We start from the raw sequence: 18678 nt of genomic DNA on the forward strand, positions 1-18678 counted from the left end.
ATAACCAAGGCTTAAAATCTGACTAATTGCTTAAAATTGTTCAAAGTGTCTGTTTAAAATCATGGTGTACTATGAAAACATATTGTGAAAAGTCAGCTGTAATCTGCAGATCCAAACCATGTATCTTACATTGGAGTCGAGCGTTTCTGGAATGAACTCTCCTTCACTGTGGATGCTGGTGTAGGACCCCTGCCGAGCGATCTGCTGCTGCTCTTCTGGTACGCTGCCCGGTGGGGGTGAGGTGCGGCCCATGTTCAGAGATCCTGCAGGCAGACAGAGTGATATTAGCATGACACATCCTACAGTCTGGAACAGTAATACTTCCACAGAAACTAATAACAGGGTGTGGGATCACAGAAGAAAAAAAGAAGTTGAGCAGATTGAAGTGAATAATGACTGAGATTGAAGCGTGGTGTGAGTGACAGGTACATGTGAGCAGAATGTGAGAGGAAGAGACAGCGCTAATAATGGATGAATAAAGAGAGTGGAGTTTAATGAAAAAGAATGGCAATAATATATATATACACATGTGTGTATGTGTGCATGTATGTATGTATGTATGTATGTATGTATGTATATATATATATAAAACAGCAACACCAGCGGTTAAAGTTACTGCAGGAGGGAGTATCTCTCTTATGCCTAGCCTGAGCCCATTGAGTTTTACCAGACTTACTAAAGCGTCCCGTGGGTTTGATGGGTAGTAACTGGGAAGGAATGCGGCAAAGTCACGTGAGACCTCCATTGCACTATAATTGGATATTGCACTGTTCATGCATAAATCCCACTTTTTCCTCCCTCTCTATGGTGTTGACTAAAATAGGCTGCTTTTGTTACTGTACCTTTAAGACTTCTATACATATCCATCCTCCATGTACAGGTTTAGTAGAAGTCATTCATAAGGTTGGGCCAAGTTGTTTTTTAATATTAAATAGGTCATACATACAGTAAATGTGGGTGGTCATGTTAATGTTCTTATGGATGTAATGTCAAAAAAGCATCCAGTTTTTCAACATATGGTCTCTTTAAATGCTGTTTTTATTTACCAACTGCTAAAAAGTGATGCAAAACATGCATTGTAAGTAGGCAGTGCAAAAGTATTTCTCCTTCAACCCATTATGATGACAAATGCTGACTGCTCTGACATACTGAAATCTGTAAAAATACATCCTTGACATTCAGCCAGTAAAAACCTACAACCTCCATCATTCAGTATGCAATGTGAAGCGAGCTATTTTCTTTCCCACGTCTCGTTCTCAGGTGTGAAAACAAAGAGATGGTGCCAAACATTGAAAAAATGTGAGATGGTGAGAAAAAGAGTGCGTTACTGAGCTCTGTATCGCTGAGAAACGCTTCGCCTTATACATGCTTTCTTTGGAAAAGACATTAGTGTGTGTTTATATGTTAAAAGAGACATGACAAATGGGTGTATGCATGTGAATTTGCACTCTTCTACTGCTGATCACAGCAAAAAGCTTTAAGAGATGCCTTTTCAAACACTATAAACTTGTTCCACTAGCCTTTGAAGCATTCTACAATCTGAGACTGACAATGAAATGACTTTACAAAACACAGATCCTAACAGAGCTCGAATCAAACTCGAGATACCCTTGATTGTCCTTACTCAAATATGACAAGTTCTGTCATCAGTTTCCTACATTCGTTTGCATTCAACAAGATGAAATATCTGCATTTCAGAGACTGCATGTAGACTAGTACTATTAATAAACTGAAGAATAAAGACATACATTTTATTTTGAATTTAAGGGGGTCAGTAAGTAAGGAATTATTACTTTCATTCAGCAAGGATGCATTAAATTTATCAAATGTGACAGTAAAGACAAAATGCTGCTCTTTCTATTCATCAAACAATCCTGAAAAAAATTATCATGGTTTACATAAAAAATATTAATTCAACACTGATAATAATAAGAAATGTTTCAATTCAGCATATTAAAATGATTTCTGAAGGAGTAATGATGCTGAAAATTCAGGTTCCCAATCACAAGAACAATATATATATTAAAATATATTCAAATAGAAAACAGCTATTTTAAATTGTAATAATATTTCACAATTTTATTCTTTTTACTGTATTTTTGATCAAATAAATGCAGCCTTGGTGATAATAAGAGACTTCTTTCAAAAGCAATAATAAATCTTACCGACCCAAGATGTTTGAATGATTATATCTTTGATAACCCCTTTAAATTTGACTAAACATCTGTATTTGTTGATGGGATGAAGGAAGGTTTAAACATCTGTTGTGCATCATGATGACATTTAATTTAAATGTTGTTCCATATCACCTGCCATCTGAGAGCTAGCAAAAACTGTATCTGCCTACACTGCAAAAACATTACTAAAACAATGAGGAGGCGAAACACAAATTTAATTTGGGATTCTACATGATTGACATGTAAACAAGCACCTACATTGATATTCCAGAATGTACGTTCAAGTAAACCGTTTCATTGGGAATGCACATTCCAACTGAACTGATTCCGATTGGCCAAATATTATGTAAATGCAATCACACAGGGAAGCGCTATCAAACTGATGGTTTTAATCTGTTCATCTGCCATTCAAAACAACCCTGATTTGCCCAGGCTTTCTCTAACAGCCCTGACGTCACTGCACTCTTTAATGCCATTCCTCAGTCCTGATGGAGAAAAGTGCAAACAAAGCTGACTATAAACCCATTGTGTACTGTCATTTTGCCTGTGCTGTGTGTGTTAGGGGTGTGTGTAAGCCAGCATGACGCACCTGTAGAGTGTTTGCGCACTCGTTCAGAGCCTTTGAGAACCGAGGCTTTGAGATCTCCCAGGGACCTGGATGACCTCATCTCGCTCTGCTTGTCTTGGCCGCTCACTTGAAGGAACTGTAGGGAGATGGACACATATAAGGAATTCTGCTAAACCTGGAACAATATGTGCGTTTCAAGAGTTTTCATAACAAATAGTTTTCCATTCAAAAAAGTCTAAACATCCTTAAAACATCCTGAGATGCAAAAATAAGACTTGTAAACAACGAGAATATCCTTAAGTTTTTTCTTACATACATTAGGAAATTGTCTCTCCTTTTTCTTAAATATATATTTATATTTAAATATAATATAATATAATATAATATAATATAATATAATATAATATATTATATTATATTATATTATATTATATTATATTATATTATATTATATTATATATTATATTATATTATATTATATTATATTATAATATAATAATTAAAAATAAAAAAACTTTACATTTAACCAAATGTAGCATTCTTTATTTTACCCAAATAATAAAAAGGATGTGAGAAAGTGAGCTTGTGGTCTGAGAACTAGTTCATGTACAGGTTAGGGTTTCCATGTGGGTTTAGGCATTGTTTTAATATTGGCTTTGGGTTGGGTTTATTTTGGTTTGCTTTGCTTTGCATTGGCTTGGACTCACTTGGTTGTTAGGAGGTGTTTTCAGAATCACTCTCAGCAGATTGTTGATTCCAGAGCTGGAGCTCAATGCCTGAACTGCTCGGTCCAAATCCTCCTGACACTTCAGAGCAACCAACGTCTAAGACCAGACATATTATTAATAAAACAAGGTGCATAACTTAAAAACAACACATTAATGAAATGTACAGATCCTTACTGCAAAGTATAAATGTTAATCCAATTACGAGTTGAGAAGTAATGGATATCAAAGCCGATATCTTCAGAAATCATTCTAATATGCTGATTTGCTGCTCAGGAATTTCTTATAATAGAAAGATCAAAAGAACAGCATTTATTTGAAATAGAAATATTTTTTTAACATTAAAAAAGTCTATACTGTCACTTTTGATCAATTTAAAAGGGTTAGTTCACCCAAAAATGAAAATTCTGTCATTAATTACTCACCCTCTTGTCGTTCCACACCCGTAAGACCTTTCATCTTCGGATTTCAAAACACTGCTTCATGAAGTTTCGTAGCTTTACAAATCTTTTGTTTCGAATCAGTGGTTCGGAACGTGTATCAAACTGCCAAAGTCACGCCCCCCAGTGGTGAACCACTGAAATTTCGAAACCCTGACGTGACGAAGCCTCGTTTACTGAAATCACGTGACTTTGGCAGTTTGATACGTGCTCTGAACCACTGATTCGAAACAAAAGATTCGTAAAGTTTCAAAGCTTCATGAAGTGTTTTGAAATCACCCATCACTAGATATTGTTGAATAAAGTCATTATTTTGGGTGTTTTTGGTGCAAAAAGTATTCTCGTCGCTTCATAACATTAAAGTTGAACCACTGTAGTCACATGAACGGTTTTAAATATGTCTTTAGTAGCTTTCTGGCCATTAATTGTCTCGCTGGCAATAGAGGCCTCACTAAGCCATCAGATTTTATCAAAAAATATCTTAATCTGTGTTCCGAAGATTAACGAAGGTCTCACAGGGTGCAGAACGACATGAGGGTGAGTAATTAATGACAGAATTTTCATTAATGCATCCTAGCAGAAAATAAATATTAATTTCTATTAAAAAACATTTTTTTACTGATCAGTAGTGTATATGATTAGAATAACAATTTGAGTGAAAAGTTAAATTTGAAGTTTAATTTAGTATTGGTGTTTCGTCTCACTCATCTAACTTCATTATACATTATAAATTCATTATAAATTTGTCACATTTCTAAAATTTTATATAATAAAATGTTATGATAATGAGAAATACCTTTATAAATTATTATAAAAATATATACATTTTTAACAGGCATGGTTATTGGCTAATGCGCACATTTCCAAAATGTCTAAATATTGGTCAATGAATTCTCTATACTGACATTTCACTATGAAAAGGTTACAATAAGTTACTAGAATCACTACCTCTTTATCAGTGTAGTATAGATCCATCTGCTGCCCGAAAGCCTCCATCACCTTCTGAAGCAGATCCTTGAACTTCAGTGGTCTTTGGAACGGAATGATTCTAATGGAAGAGGAAAAAGTTCAAAACAATGTTCAGGTTTCTGCAAATTAAGAGTACAAAGAACATTCATTTAGTTACACCATCCATACTGTATGTAAGAGGTATGTAAACATGGCACTGTGGACGGGTGACACCTTTTCAATCACAGGGCATTTCCTGAGGTTGGGGGTCAATGCCATATCAAGAGGGGATGAAGGACAGCCCAGTTGAAAACAGGTTGATGGGTTCTCTTACAGCCATTTATGGTGTATTCATGCATGGAACAGCCCACAAATGGTGTGTTTGTTTATCTAACAAGCGTGCCTATGTTTAGAGTGTGCGTCAACGTGTGGGGTGAGAGAAAAAGGAACTGAGAGTGGATATTTGCTTATGTGTATGCTTGATGGAAATGCATAAGTGTGCATTTGGTCTAATCAACCAGAGCGGACCACTGTTTCAACACCGGGGCCCACATCACAACGCACACGAAGGTAGATGGAGCGCTTCCTGAGAGGAAAGAGAAAAAAAGTGGAGCAACGCTGAAAGTAGCAGGAAGCATGTTTCCCATTCCCCCTCCAAAGTCTAGCACACCAGCCAAATTGCACACACATACACAGAGCACTTATCTACTTCTTTTGAAGAACCGTTATCTTTAACAATTTTTGACTTTAGTAAGTAGTGGTTTTTGTATCTCCAACTTAATGACTGGTTCTCATTTGAAGAGGTTTATAGGAAAGAAGGCAACTGGGGACATCCGTCATGGGTGAAATCGAGCTTTAACGCTGATTTGAGATCAGTTATGTGCTGTTTAACAGTCAGATCTTCTGCTTGTTGGGTTTTGAGCGATGGCTCTGTTTACACTGGCCGATGAGGGAGATAGTGATGGAAGAAAATCATAGCGGAAGACTGGAGAAATGGAGGATGTAGGGTACGAGATGATTTTCCTTCCTTGGCGTGCATAGATAAGCGCCTTGGTTTGGCCGCGTCTCTCTGCGCTTGGCATGGCACGCGGCGCTCTCCTCCTTCCTGTCTCAGTATTGCGGTTGCTGCCAGAGGAAGACAGTTTTGAGTGTGTCCAACTAGGCTGGTCTGCAAACTAATGCCTGTTTTGATGAGTTTTTTATTACTGTTGGTGTGGATTTATGATGTGTGCTGTGAGATATGAAGTTATATGTATACAAGTTTAATTCATGTTACGTTTTACGACTTTCTGATGTAACACAATGAAAACAACCGGCAAAAAGGCACCATGATATGTGGAAGTAGATAGATTTTGCTGTTCATACACTACTGTTCAACAGTGAAGGGTTGTAAAAACAGTAATATTGTGAAAAAGTATTACAGTTTAAAAGAACTGTTTTCTATTGTAATATATTTTTTGAAATGTAATTTTTTCCTGTGATGACAAAACTAAATTTTTAGCAGCCATTACTCCAGTCTCATGTCACATGATCCTTCAGAAATCATTCTAATATGCTGATTTGCTGCTCAAGAAAACAGTTTTACTGCTTAATTTTTTGGAAACCATGATAATTTTTTTTTTTTAAGTTTTAGTTGATCAATAGACAGTTCAAAAGAACAGCATTTATTTGAAATCTTTTGTAACAATGCAAAAGTCTATTGCCAATTTTGATCAATTTCTAAGTGTCCTTTCTGAATTAAAGTCTTAATTAAAAAAAAAAAAACATTACATAATGCAATTTAGATTGTGAAAAAAAAAAAAAAAAATCTTATGCATATTCCCATCACGGAAGTCCCATCATCTGGCCAGGCTGATATCTTTAATAAGATTCACAGATATCATTGTTTGCTCAAAGAAACATAATAAATAGACCAATTTGTTTTTTTTTTTTTTACATTTTTGCTCTTAGTGAAGACATGCAAGAGAATAGGGATACAGAGTCCAGGCCAGTGAAGGAAATGCCAAAATGTTAAGCTTCCTTACAAACAAAGTCCATTTAAGGCAAGTCAAGGCATCACAGGAGGATGATGGGGGTCCACGGAAAGGTTTAGAGAAAAAATAAACATCGCATGCGATTGTCACACGCATTTCGTCAGTCAAGCCGGTTCCCTGATTACCGCGAAATCGCCATCACCAGCTTTCAAATGGAGTGGCATTTAATAGACAGAGCCGTAGTTCACTGACAAGCCACGCAATATCACGTTCATATTGCAGATGAATCGCCTTCGATAATGAACGCGATATTGCGTGGCTTGTCAGTGAACTACGGCTCTGTCTATTAAATGCCGCTCCATTTGAAAGCAGGTGATGGCGATTTCGCGGTAATCAGGGAACCGGCTTGACTGACGAAATGTGCGTGACAATCGCATGCGATATATCGGTCAGCCCTAACATATTAACAGAAAAAAATAAAATAATAATAATAATAATAATAATAATAAAATAGATTTGTAAAAATGTATCTTCTTGCTATGTTCCGAGTATGGCTGTTTGGAATTATATTTATTGAGAAAAATGCTATACAAATGAATTTGATTTTAACAAAGTTTTATAATATTCTAATATTAGAAGAAAGAAAACTAAAATGTTGTGTCCTTATATTCTGTGTTTAAAGTATATGCAATAAATAAACAATAAACAAATAAACAATCTCACATAAAACAATGACAAACAAAAGTAAAATATTACTTATTTTTTCTAACACAATATAAACGACTTTGTCGGCATGAAAATATATAACAACCTTTATATTTTAGGAAAAGTTCCTTTCATAAGACATATTTGGGGGTCCTTGGAATTAAAACTTTTGTTCTGAAGCAAAAAGACGACTGGCTGTTGTAATTAAAGGCGGGGCGTCACTTCCTATTACTTCCATTGATTTATCTATTACTGGTCCATCACCTCCTCCTCATACATCTCTGCTTAAAGTCGAGCAAGAACAGAAGAGGGTTAAACGAAGATTTTGTGCCACAGCAGCCAATTAGAGTTGTGAAGCAGCACACCCGGCTGCCTGTCACCTCCAATGCAGTAAGTGATGCTGCGCCGACTTCCTGTGACACAACCTACTGAGGCATTTTCACACAGACGGCAGACGGGGTCCTCTGGGGAGATTTAAGACCAAAGTGTGACTTCTTCCAGAATGCATTAAGGCTTTGTGGTGCTGGTTGACAAGAACGTTAATTCACTTTCTTCCAGTAAACAAAGCTTCGTCAAAGATTCTTCCCAGGAAGAAACATTGGCTTGATATGAGGGAAAATACTGTCTTTTTATGAGTACCGTAGTAAAACGTAACAGGTTTGCTAAAGCACATATGGATATACTTTGCAAACACTCACGTGTTGGCATTTGGCAGTCTTGAGATGGGAAAAATGACATGTTCTGTGTGTGGGCGTATGAATGACCTACAGGACATTGAAAATTAATATTGGGTGTGCCATTGAGCTCAAACACTTGGCTTCACCTTCTCCTTCCTCTGCCTCCGTCTCTAACAGAGTGTGTGAAACGCTGTGTCTAAATGTCAAAATATTTTATAGGAACATTCCGGTTCTTTTGGGCAGCTTGGCATATTTTCTGTTCTTCCCCATGCAGTGAGATCTTAGAAATGCCGTAACGAGAGCTGGGATAAGACGAGAGGAATGAGATCAAGGAAGGGACTGAGATCTGCAAAAATAATGAGAATGTTCCGACTCACCGTTTCTCTCGCTCATGCTCCAGCTTCACCCGCAAATCCTGAGAGAAGAAAACAACAAAATGAAATTAATTAATCTAGTGGATCAAATGCACAAATTAATTCTGATAATCTGGTCTTCTGTGCAAACTTCAAGTAAAATCTGTCATACTGTAAACAAGAACAGAGCATTCAGAAACATCACAGGACATGTATAATAAGGCCCAAAAGTGGACACTTAAAAACAACAAAAGTGACCTAAAAAGACTTGTAACACAGGGCATATAAAAATAAAAATAAATAAAAAAATGGAGAAAGAAACAGTAACTTGCAATCTAAATGGATGGTAACTTTATTCGTTTTTCTTATTAGTCTTGCCTAAATTTTTTAGGATTCTCACATCCAGTCTTGGCCTACTAACTACAAACGCATATCTGAGTCTGAGTCAACTTTGCATTTTAAGAAGCACAAGATGTGACATTGCATAAATATTACAAATAGTATGTCCCAGTGTCCTCCAGAGATACTCTTATGTATCTGAAGTACAAGCGCATTGCTTTCTTCCTATCTGTGTGTCATCAATGCTGTGAAAGAAGTGAAATCTTCACACAGTTCAGTTTATCACCTGAACTGCAGTTGCAAGACTGGATATGAAAGCATGTGTGGCATGTATAGAATAACAGGATAACGTTCTCCTCTCGAGTGGGTGGTCAGGGTGAAACCTTGTATATGTAATTATCAATTTTTATCACAAAGCATTTATGAGCTTAGACTCAAGGCAGAGGGAATGACAAAAACGTGTAGACTTATAAACCTTATTTTTCAATGAAGAAGTAAACTGTTTTGTACAGCTAAAAATAACCGGAAGCAGATGACAGAGGAAGCTTAACATATTCAATTTACAAAAAATAAGGTGAATACTGAGCAAGACTAAATCAAAATGTTGAATGTAATCAAGGGGTGCCTATAGGCGAACTCACACACAGGCTGCAAGAAAGAGGGAAATTTATTTTTTAATTCAATTTAATTATTTACTTATCTTTTAGACATTCATTTGAAATAATTGCACTTGTACCAATAAGTTATTACCCCATTAGTTATTCTAAATTTAAATGAACTTTCCTTCATTCTACCTAGTAGTGCCACTCCCTCCCTGCCCTCACCTCACTCTCAAAGCGGCATTGGTCTTCATGAAAAACACCCTGATGTACATCCAAAAATGTCTTCAAAACAAATAAAAATATCCAGATATGAATACAAAAGATGGTGACTTTTACTGCTGGTGATGACTAATGATTTTAAAGCCTGACATACGCTTCTGAAAGGTAGGCTTTTGTATGTACGTGTAAGAGAAAGCCTGGGAGAAATCATTTAGCTCACATTATAGCATGCGTAATATTTATATTCACCATATATTAATATTTATAAACGTTACAAGGAGCTGTGCACGGGGTAAATTGTGCTTATTTTGTCTTCGGGGAATCATCTTGAGTAGCTTCCGAAGGGCAGTGCTAAATGAAAAAAAATATGATTTTTAAGCAAAAAAAAAAAAAATCATATAAATCAGTCACTGTTGGGAAAGGGTTCAAATATACAGACGATGATGGAAAACTACTGAATGTGCAAAACTTTGAGGATTTTTCTGAACTGTGCTCAGTTTAACTGCTCTGGACAAACACGGGACTCATGAACGACTATCACAAAACCTAAAAACAGTCATTGATCATCCAGGTAATGACACACAGTATTAAGATTCAAGGGTATGTAAACTGTGTGTAAATTCAGTTATTATTTTGTCTTGTGGACTATATCTAAAGATTTTGTATGTAAAACACATGCATTTTTTATGATCTCACTAATTAAAAAAATATAAATTGTGCATATTCTGCAAGGGGTGCGTAAACTTATGAGTAGAACTGTAAATTGTTACACAATAACAGTGTTATAATCATCCCAAATACGCAACATGAAAAATGAATCACATTACACCACTCTAAATCCAAACTGAGCAGATATGGTAATAATGTTTTTAGCAAGTGGTTAAACGCATCGTTGTTGATCCGTGATCCGTACGGACCAAGCCCCACGGTTCGGCATGCATGTGACTCGCGGATCAATTGCATGTTTAACCGCAATAGAATGAAAGATTATCATTTGCACGTGCTTTGTCTTGCTAGTTTTAGAGGATTTAATACGGTATCGCACACCACGCTATCGGTGCGCACAGACGCACATACATACAAGGCTAACGCTTACAGAGAGAGAGAGAGAGAGAGAGAGAGAGAGAGAGGATAGCTCGCAAACTCCAAACTGATTTCTCTTTCGCGTCCTCAATGCACTTGGATGGACACATACACGCATTATGTCAGTCAAAATACCCCTCTCGGCAAGTATTCTCGTAAACACATTCGGTTATGTCTTAATTGAACGAGGTTAGAATTCCTATGTGTATCTATCGGATGTGTGTGTGAATGGGGTCTTACTCTTAAAGTGACAGCAACCTATAAATACCTGCTGTTGTCTGTCATGTAAATCAAACAACAAAACACAGCTTTAATCTATATTAAAAAACAGTGTCATTTTACATTTAATTATTACATTTCTGTACACGAAAATGAATACTACACTTGCATAAACCACTTAGACTAGTCTTAAAAGTTAAGACACTAATGTTTTTCTTGAAGAGTGGTCCTAACTTTTTAAAGTCTGTTACATAAAAAGGTAAAATTGGTGTAATTGGAATTGGAAAAATAACATTGATTACCCCTTGGTTAACTGCTAGTTGGTCAAACTAGTAATGAATTTATTAAACATATAAATAACTGTTTATTTCCAACACAGTTTGGGTTCATTTTAAGCAAGCAATACAGCCATTTTTAAACAATAGTTGAGAAAAAAAAAAAAAAAAAAAAAAAAAACTACCCATCTGGTTGAGCAAACATTTAACCTAACTGCTGGGTTAAAATTTCAAATCCATTTTCAACACAACTCGGGTTGTTTTTAACCCAGCATTTTTTTTTTTTTTTTGTGTAGTGCCCTAGTATAATTTAATGGATATTGTTCATTTATTTAGTGTACTTTTTCCATTTAGTGTACTTTACAAGAGCGAAATAAAATGAAAAGTGCTTAATAAAACTGAAAGAGCTCTTGCCACAGTAGTTTTCAGTAGTACCAATCATTACAATATTTTAGTGACAGATTGAAATAATGATTTGTAGCACAACTTCTGCTTTAACGTGTTTGCCATCGTAAAAAAAAAAAAAAAAAAAAAACCTGTCCCCAGTCTCCCCTACTGTTCTGAAATCAGCACTGCTCTAAATTTCACTGTTTGGTTGAAGCATAAACTGCACTGTCTCCCCTGAGACGACATAGCGCCTTCCACCGCTGAAGATAATGAACAGTCTGAATACTGTTTACAACGATACTGTTGACACTGTGACGTCACCTCCATTATGAATGCAGCAAGAGAGGCTGAAATAAGAATTAATCTGCAAGTTTATGTGCTTCACGAGCAACTTCACATGTGCTTTAACCTGTCAAGACTCCTCTTGAGTTTTTTTTTTTTTTTTGGATGGTTGTTGTTGTGTTACTATAATGATGTTTGGTTAGTTGGGAAAGTTGCTTCAGGCATTTTGTGCGTATGAGAGAAAAAATGAGAGGTTAAAATTGTGGGAGAAAGAACAACCGAGCCTGAGTTAGATGAACAAAATAGTGTGTGTGCGTGAGTGCGTGCCAGCTGTTTATCTTGAGGTCTGACTGGTGTCCGGTGTGAAGTGACAGCATTGTAGTGAAAATTTAGGCAATGAAAGAAAACTACAAGGATACTGGTGTTTTGTGCTGTATAGTACATAGGGACCGGATGTTAAATGTTAACAGTAGTGCCTCTCTCAGCTGTATCCTGTTTAAGACTGTATCTTATAATGCAGCTCTGGCTGGGACTAAATCAGGTCAAGTTGAAGGTTGCATGTACCTTGAGTCTAGTGAACAATACAGTAGAAATTATTAAAAGGGTTTACATTGTTGTTTTTTTCTAAAAATGTCTGCTTTGCAGTTCATTATTATAAAATAAATAAATAAAAAATTAAAACAATGAATAATATATTAATATATTGTTTAAACGTAAATAAATGTCACATAAATATTTTATTTATTTAGCTTTGCAGTTCATTATTTAAAACAAAAAAAAAAATATATATATATATATATATATATATATATATATATATACACATATATAAAATATATATACACACATAGCTGAGTGAATAAATACAATATAAATAAATAAATACAATATAAATATAATATTTTATATTTGAATTAATATTTATTTATTTATTTATTTATATTCAGCTTTGCAGTTCATTATAGGGCTGCACAATGAGTAATTGTGTCCAAAATAAAATTCTGTTTACGTAATATATGTGTGTTCTGTGTATAATTATGATGTATATATAAATATACACACATACATGTATATATTTAAGAAAAAAATATATATTTATATATAAATATAAATTTTATGTATGCATGCATACATTTCTTAAATATATACATGTATGTGTGCGTATTTATATATACATAATTATACACAGAACGCACATTTTACTTAAACACAGACTTTTAATTTGGACACGATTAATCGCGACTAATCGCTTTGCAGCCCTAGTTCATTAACATAAAATAAATCATTCCAACAACCTTCTGACTAGCTGCTTTTAAAAACACAGCTTCGCACATTCCTTGCTGCTTCTGAGTGATGCATTGTGGGTAATTACCTGTCTGTAGGATGGGGTTCTGCTCTTGGGCTTGTTGGTGTTGTTGCTCTTGAACTGGTAACAGAACCGTAAAGCTGCCAGGTCCTTCATTATGGAGGTGAGTGCCTCTTCATCATCTGCAACAAACAAAGACAAGTTTATGCTACGCTGCGAGTGGATCTTTAGAAATGCGTTGCTGAAGCAACTGGATGACTGCCAACTAAAAAGTCCTGACGAGAAGAAATTTGAACCAAAACTTCCACTTTTTCCAGCTATTTTGTTTCAGCAACATCACCAATCCAGACTTAGAAATTTTGTAAAGAAAATGTGAGTGGTATTTACCCGTGCAAAACTCACTGCCACAAAGCTGTAGGGTGTTGTGGGTCATTTCCAGGGTGTTACTATGGGCTTCAAACACTGTGTCTACACCAGAAGTAAGCGGTGCAGTGCGACAAAAGCAAATAGTACCCATTACGATCAGTGATGCTTTCTACACTGGATTAGGGCTGGGGGATATCGCAGATGAATCGCCTTCGATAATGAACACGATATTGCGTGGCTTGTCAGTGAACTACGGCTCTGTCTATTAAATGCCGCTCCATTTGAAAGCAGATGATGGCAATTTAGCAGTAATCAGGGAACCGACTTTACTGACGAAATGCGCGTGACAATCACATGGAATATATCCCCCAGTCCTACACTGGATGCGACGTGGCGCGACAACACATTTCCGACAATAAACTGATGCCTCATTCCATTTCTGGCGTACTTCAAATGCTCATGCTACTTCTGACACAAAGAACAAATGGATTTGGAACGGTCGCTTTGTCGATCCTGTGTAGACAGCCTCAATCTATTTTACACCATATTACACCAAACTTGTTAATCTCATTTGAACTGGGGACACACTTAACGACTAGCTGAAACATTCTAAGACTGAACTCAACACACTATATGATTTTAAATGCTGACTATAAACACCGACTGAATGCAACTGGCTCTGGATCTGCGCGTTTGGGCATGATCAATCTTAAGTATCAAATTACATTCATAATCGGCCTTACAGTCGTTAAGAGTGTCCTCAGCTTTAGAGTTCAAAAAGTTTATATCATCATCTATTTTAGAGCCAAGTGCGAATGAGGTATCTTTTTAAAACTATATTAATAGAATGGTCATGTTTGGATTACTCATAGCTCTCATTTGAATACCACAATATCATTCAAAACAGCAGAAAGACACTCAATGTTCTCACAGTGTCACAGGACTCCACTTACTGAGTGGCACACATTGGGGCTTTCACACTGCTCATAATTAACCCAGGGTTAGCAATTAATCCTGGGAATTAATTAGCTGCCGTTTAACACTGTACATTTGTAAAACCTGGGTTAACATTCTTATTTGCATATTTGTGGTGTCAGTGTCATTGATTGGACGAACGCAGCACACAGCCTGTTTATTTAGAGACTCTAGCTTTGCGCATCCTCGTATTATAATACTGCCAACTGCTATCAAGTTTTTCCTGAATTAACTTTTTTGACTGTACAGGTAAGAATTAAATGGTCTCTTCTTCACTTTAATTGTCACATTTTGTCAATATTTGACATTTTTTTCCTCAAATACTGAAACTACGTGACTGTCCAAAGAATGTGAATATGAGGCACAGGAATGGTTGTCTGTTTTTGACCATCTAGCCATAACATTCTATCACAATTTAACACTGTACATGTTTGGCACTGCAATGCAGGGTTAACAGCGCAAAACTGGTACTAACTGGAGCAGGGTTTCATAACTCCAAGTGTTGAATGTTCTTTGTAGGATTTGAGGGTGAACCAGACACAAATGAATCTTGCAGATGATTCATTCAAACAGAATAGTCCATAGAATTCTGAATCAACACTCAGGACCCTAATTCAGAGGATCTTCCATTTGGGATGCCGTTCAGTCTGGGAACCCCCCAGACGTTTAGATCAGGTCTTATGATGTGCATATATTGCTATAAATTTGGGATTTCATCATTTCAATCTCTTAAAACTTATTCTTTCTTCAAATCCTTTCTTTTTGCAACTTGTGTAAATGTGTGTGTTTGAGTTTGTTAGATTTTAGTTTGTGTTAGAATAATCAATAAAGTCTCATTTATATTTTTAAAGAGAAGCATCTTGTGTTATGTGCTTACGAATTTAATGTCTTAAACTGCCAATCTATGTTACCTTGCTAATAAATAGTGATTTTACTATAGTTTGGATATTCATATCTGCAACAGAGCTAATAGTTATGGCCCGTTCAAATGAACACTGGACGATTCATTTGCTTGATCGTAAAATAAGTGACTCTTTTAAAATTCTCTATAAATTAATTAATAATTCCCTTTGAGCTAAATTGACCTGTGTCCCTTAAATCTTTAACTCGGGGATAAAAGCAGGGTTTAGAATGACGATAACCCGGGGTTACGTGCAGTGTGAAAAGCCCTAAACCAGCCCTATTTTACAACCCGAATTCCAGAAAAGTTGGGATGTTTTATTTAAATTTAAATAAAATGAAAACTAAAAGACTTTCAAATCACATGAGCCAATATTTTATTCACAATAGAAATGTTTAAACTGAGAAATTTTACAATTTTATGCACAAAATGAGCTCATTTCAAATTTGATGCCTGCTACAGGTCTCAAAAAAAGTTGGCATGGGGGCAACAAATGGCTGAAAAAGCAAGAAATTTTGAAAAGATTCAGCTGGGAGAACATCTAGCAACTAATTAAAGTTAATTGATATCAGGTCTGTAACATGATTGGCTATAAAAGGGATGTTTTAGAGAGGCAGAGTCTCTCAGAAGTAAAGATGGGCAGAGCTGTGAAAGAGTGCGTAAAAAGATGGAATACTTTAAAAACAATGTTTCTCAACGTCAAATTGCAAAGGCTTTGCAAATCTCATCATCTACAGTGCATAACATCATCAAAAGATTCAGAAAAACTAGAGAAATCACTGTGCGTAAGGGACAAGACCGAAGACCTTTATTGCATGCCCGTGGTCTTCGGACCCGCAGACGACACTGCATCAGTTATCAGCATCAGTGTGTCAATGACATTACTAAATGGGACCAGGAATACTTCCAGAAACCACTGTCGGTAAACACAATCTGCCATGCCATCTGCAGATGCCAACTAAAGCTCTATTATGCAAAAAGGAAGCCATATGTGAACATGTTCCAGAAGCGCCGTTGTGTCCTGTGGGCCAAGGCTCATTTAAAATGGACTGTTTCAAAGTGGAAAAGTGTTCTATGGTCAGACGAGTCCATATTTGACATTCTTGTTGGAAATCACAGATACCGTGTCCTCCAGGCTAAAAAGAAGGGAGACCTTCCAGCGTGTTATCAGCGTTCAGTTCAAAAGCCAGCAGCTCTGATGGTATGGTGGTACGTAAGTGCATACGGTATGGGCAGCTAGCATGTTTCGGAAGGCATTATGAATGCTGAAAGGTATATAAAGGTTTTAGAGCAACAATAAATGAAAAATTCGTCAAAGACAACCACAAACTCTTGAGCAGCTGAAAACCAATATCAGGCAAGAATGGGACCAAATTCCAACACCAAAACTCCAGAAACCCATAACCTCGATGTCTTCAAACTGTTTTGAAAAGAAGAGGAGATGCTTCACCATAGTAAACATGGCCCCGTCCCAACTATTTTGAGACCTGTAGCAGGCATCGAATTTGAAATTAGCTCATTTTGTGCATAAAAGTGTAAAATTTCTCAGTTTAAACATTTGTCACATTATCAATGTTCTATTTTGAATAAAATATTGGCCTATGTGATTTGAAAGTCTTTTAGTTTTCATTTTATTCAAATTTAAAAAACGTCCCAACTTTTCCGGAATTCGGGTATTTGTATTTCCTTTTGAGATTCTATTAGGGGTTTTTCCATAGCTGCAGACCCAGACACAGCCCTGACATATTTCCATAACAGTGCTGGTGTGCTCCTCTTTCTGTAGTGCAGCCAACAGGCCACAGTGAGGGAGAAAGAGCACACAGGGACGGACACGTGGCCAGACGCAAGAGATCACATTATATTAGTGTTAAAGTTTTGGTCCCATTGATGGGCATGTTCTGCTCCGATGCATTAAACCCTCGGCATGACAAGCGCAGCGTTCGTGAGAGAGAGAATTTTAATAATGCAACATACACTAAACAAGATAAGCATTACAGCAAAGTCTGAGCTTCAAAGAGCCATTCAACCAAAAAAAAGCTAAGCACAGAATCAACCAAGAAATTCAGAAAACAATGTGGTTTTGTTTTAACATGCCCTTTGCAAAGCGAAAACTAATAGGCTTTCTTTTCCCCCCAACAATTAATTGGAAACTTTTATTACAGTACGTCGGATAAAAGCTTCAATCCTTTATCAGAGAACACAGGTAGGTTTCTGCAAAGAACGTATCGGAGCAGCTCATGTGTGTCTTGAATTCATAACTGGATCACATGAAGAACGACTGCGGCAACCTCTGTGCAAGAAAAACACAAGAATATGAACACCAGCAGCAGCCTGTGGAACATTAAAATAGTACACAAACTCAGCCATCATCAAAAGTGAAATGGGAGCAATCATGCAAATGAACGTGTCATACATTAACATATCAAGGGGCCCTAATGGGGCCAATTAAGCGTGTCTTGTAATTACAGTCTGAGTGGAAGGTCATTCACCTCTGCGATCATGGGAAGGAGATAGGGAGAAAGAGACGAGAGCTCTTGTTAATCTCAGGTGACTATGTGCCAATTTATTTGCTTTATTTATCAACAGATCTTAGGAATGAAGCCATTTCGGAGTTGGTTTAAACTTGGCAAATCAAGCTACAAAATGACTAAAAGCACATCAAGAATATCATAAAAGTAGTCCATATGACTTGTGCTCTCTAGTCTTAAACTAATATGATAATTGAGTGAAAAACAGACATAAAAATAGAACAGCACTCTGTAATATATTTTATTCTGCAATTATATGGCAATTTTTATTTCTGGCCAAACTCTCCCATTAAACAAGCTAACAACATTATTACTGGCTGGTGCTGAACCCAGAAGGGTGGGTCATGTGCAGCATGTATTTGATGGGGTTTTATTGCATCCCAGGGGAGGCAGAAGGGCATTGTGGGGCAGTGGAGAGCTGGGCGAGGCAGAGGCGACACTGCTGAGGCAGATGGAGTCTGGGGTGATCTTTGATTCTGACACCAGCGCAAGTCTCACTCCGCAGCTGTTCTTCCGCAGTGACATCCACCATTAGACAGGGTTCACAAAGGGTTCACAACACACACACTTTCTTTCTCCATCTGACCTCATTTCTGTTTAAAATAGCCACACTAAAGTGCTTTAGCTTCT

General features: G+C 36.6%; 1 protein-coding gene across 1 annotated transcript in view; it reads right to left on the reverse strand.

Annotated features, from left to right (window-relative positions):
- Nucleotides 1-18678, reverse strand: part of map3k22 (mitogen-activated protein kinase kinase kinase 22) — a 72774-nt gene that overhangs the window by 28483 nt on the left and 25613 nt on the right. The window contains exons 4-9 of the mRNA XM_067377280.1: nucleotides 13345-13460; nucleotides 8591-8628; nucleotides 4859-4958; nucleotides 3453-3569; nucleotides 2767-2881; nucleotides 130-263 (exon numbers count right to left, since the gene is read on the reverse strand). Coding sequence (XP_067233381.1) covers nucleotides 130-263; nucleotides 2767-2881; nucleotides 3453-3569; nucleotides 4859-4958; nucleotides 8591-8628; nucleotides 13345-13460 — 620 coding nt within the window. The remainder of the gene's footprint in view (nucleotides 1-129; nucleotides 264-2766; nucleotides 2882-3452; nucleotides 3570-4858; nucleotides 4959-8590; nucleotides 8629-13344; nucleotides 13461-18678) is intronic.

This window comes from Chanodichthys erythropterus, chromosome 23 (genome assembly GCF_024489055.1).
Source record: "Chanodichthys erythropterus isolate Z2021 chromosome 23, ASM2448905v1, whole genome shotgun sequence".
Classification (NCBI taxonomy): Eukaryota; Metazoa; Chordata; class Actinopteri; order Cypriniformes; family Xenocyprididae; genus Chanodichthys; species Chanodichthys erythropterus.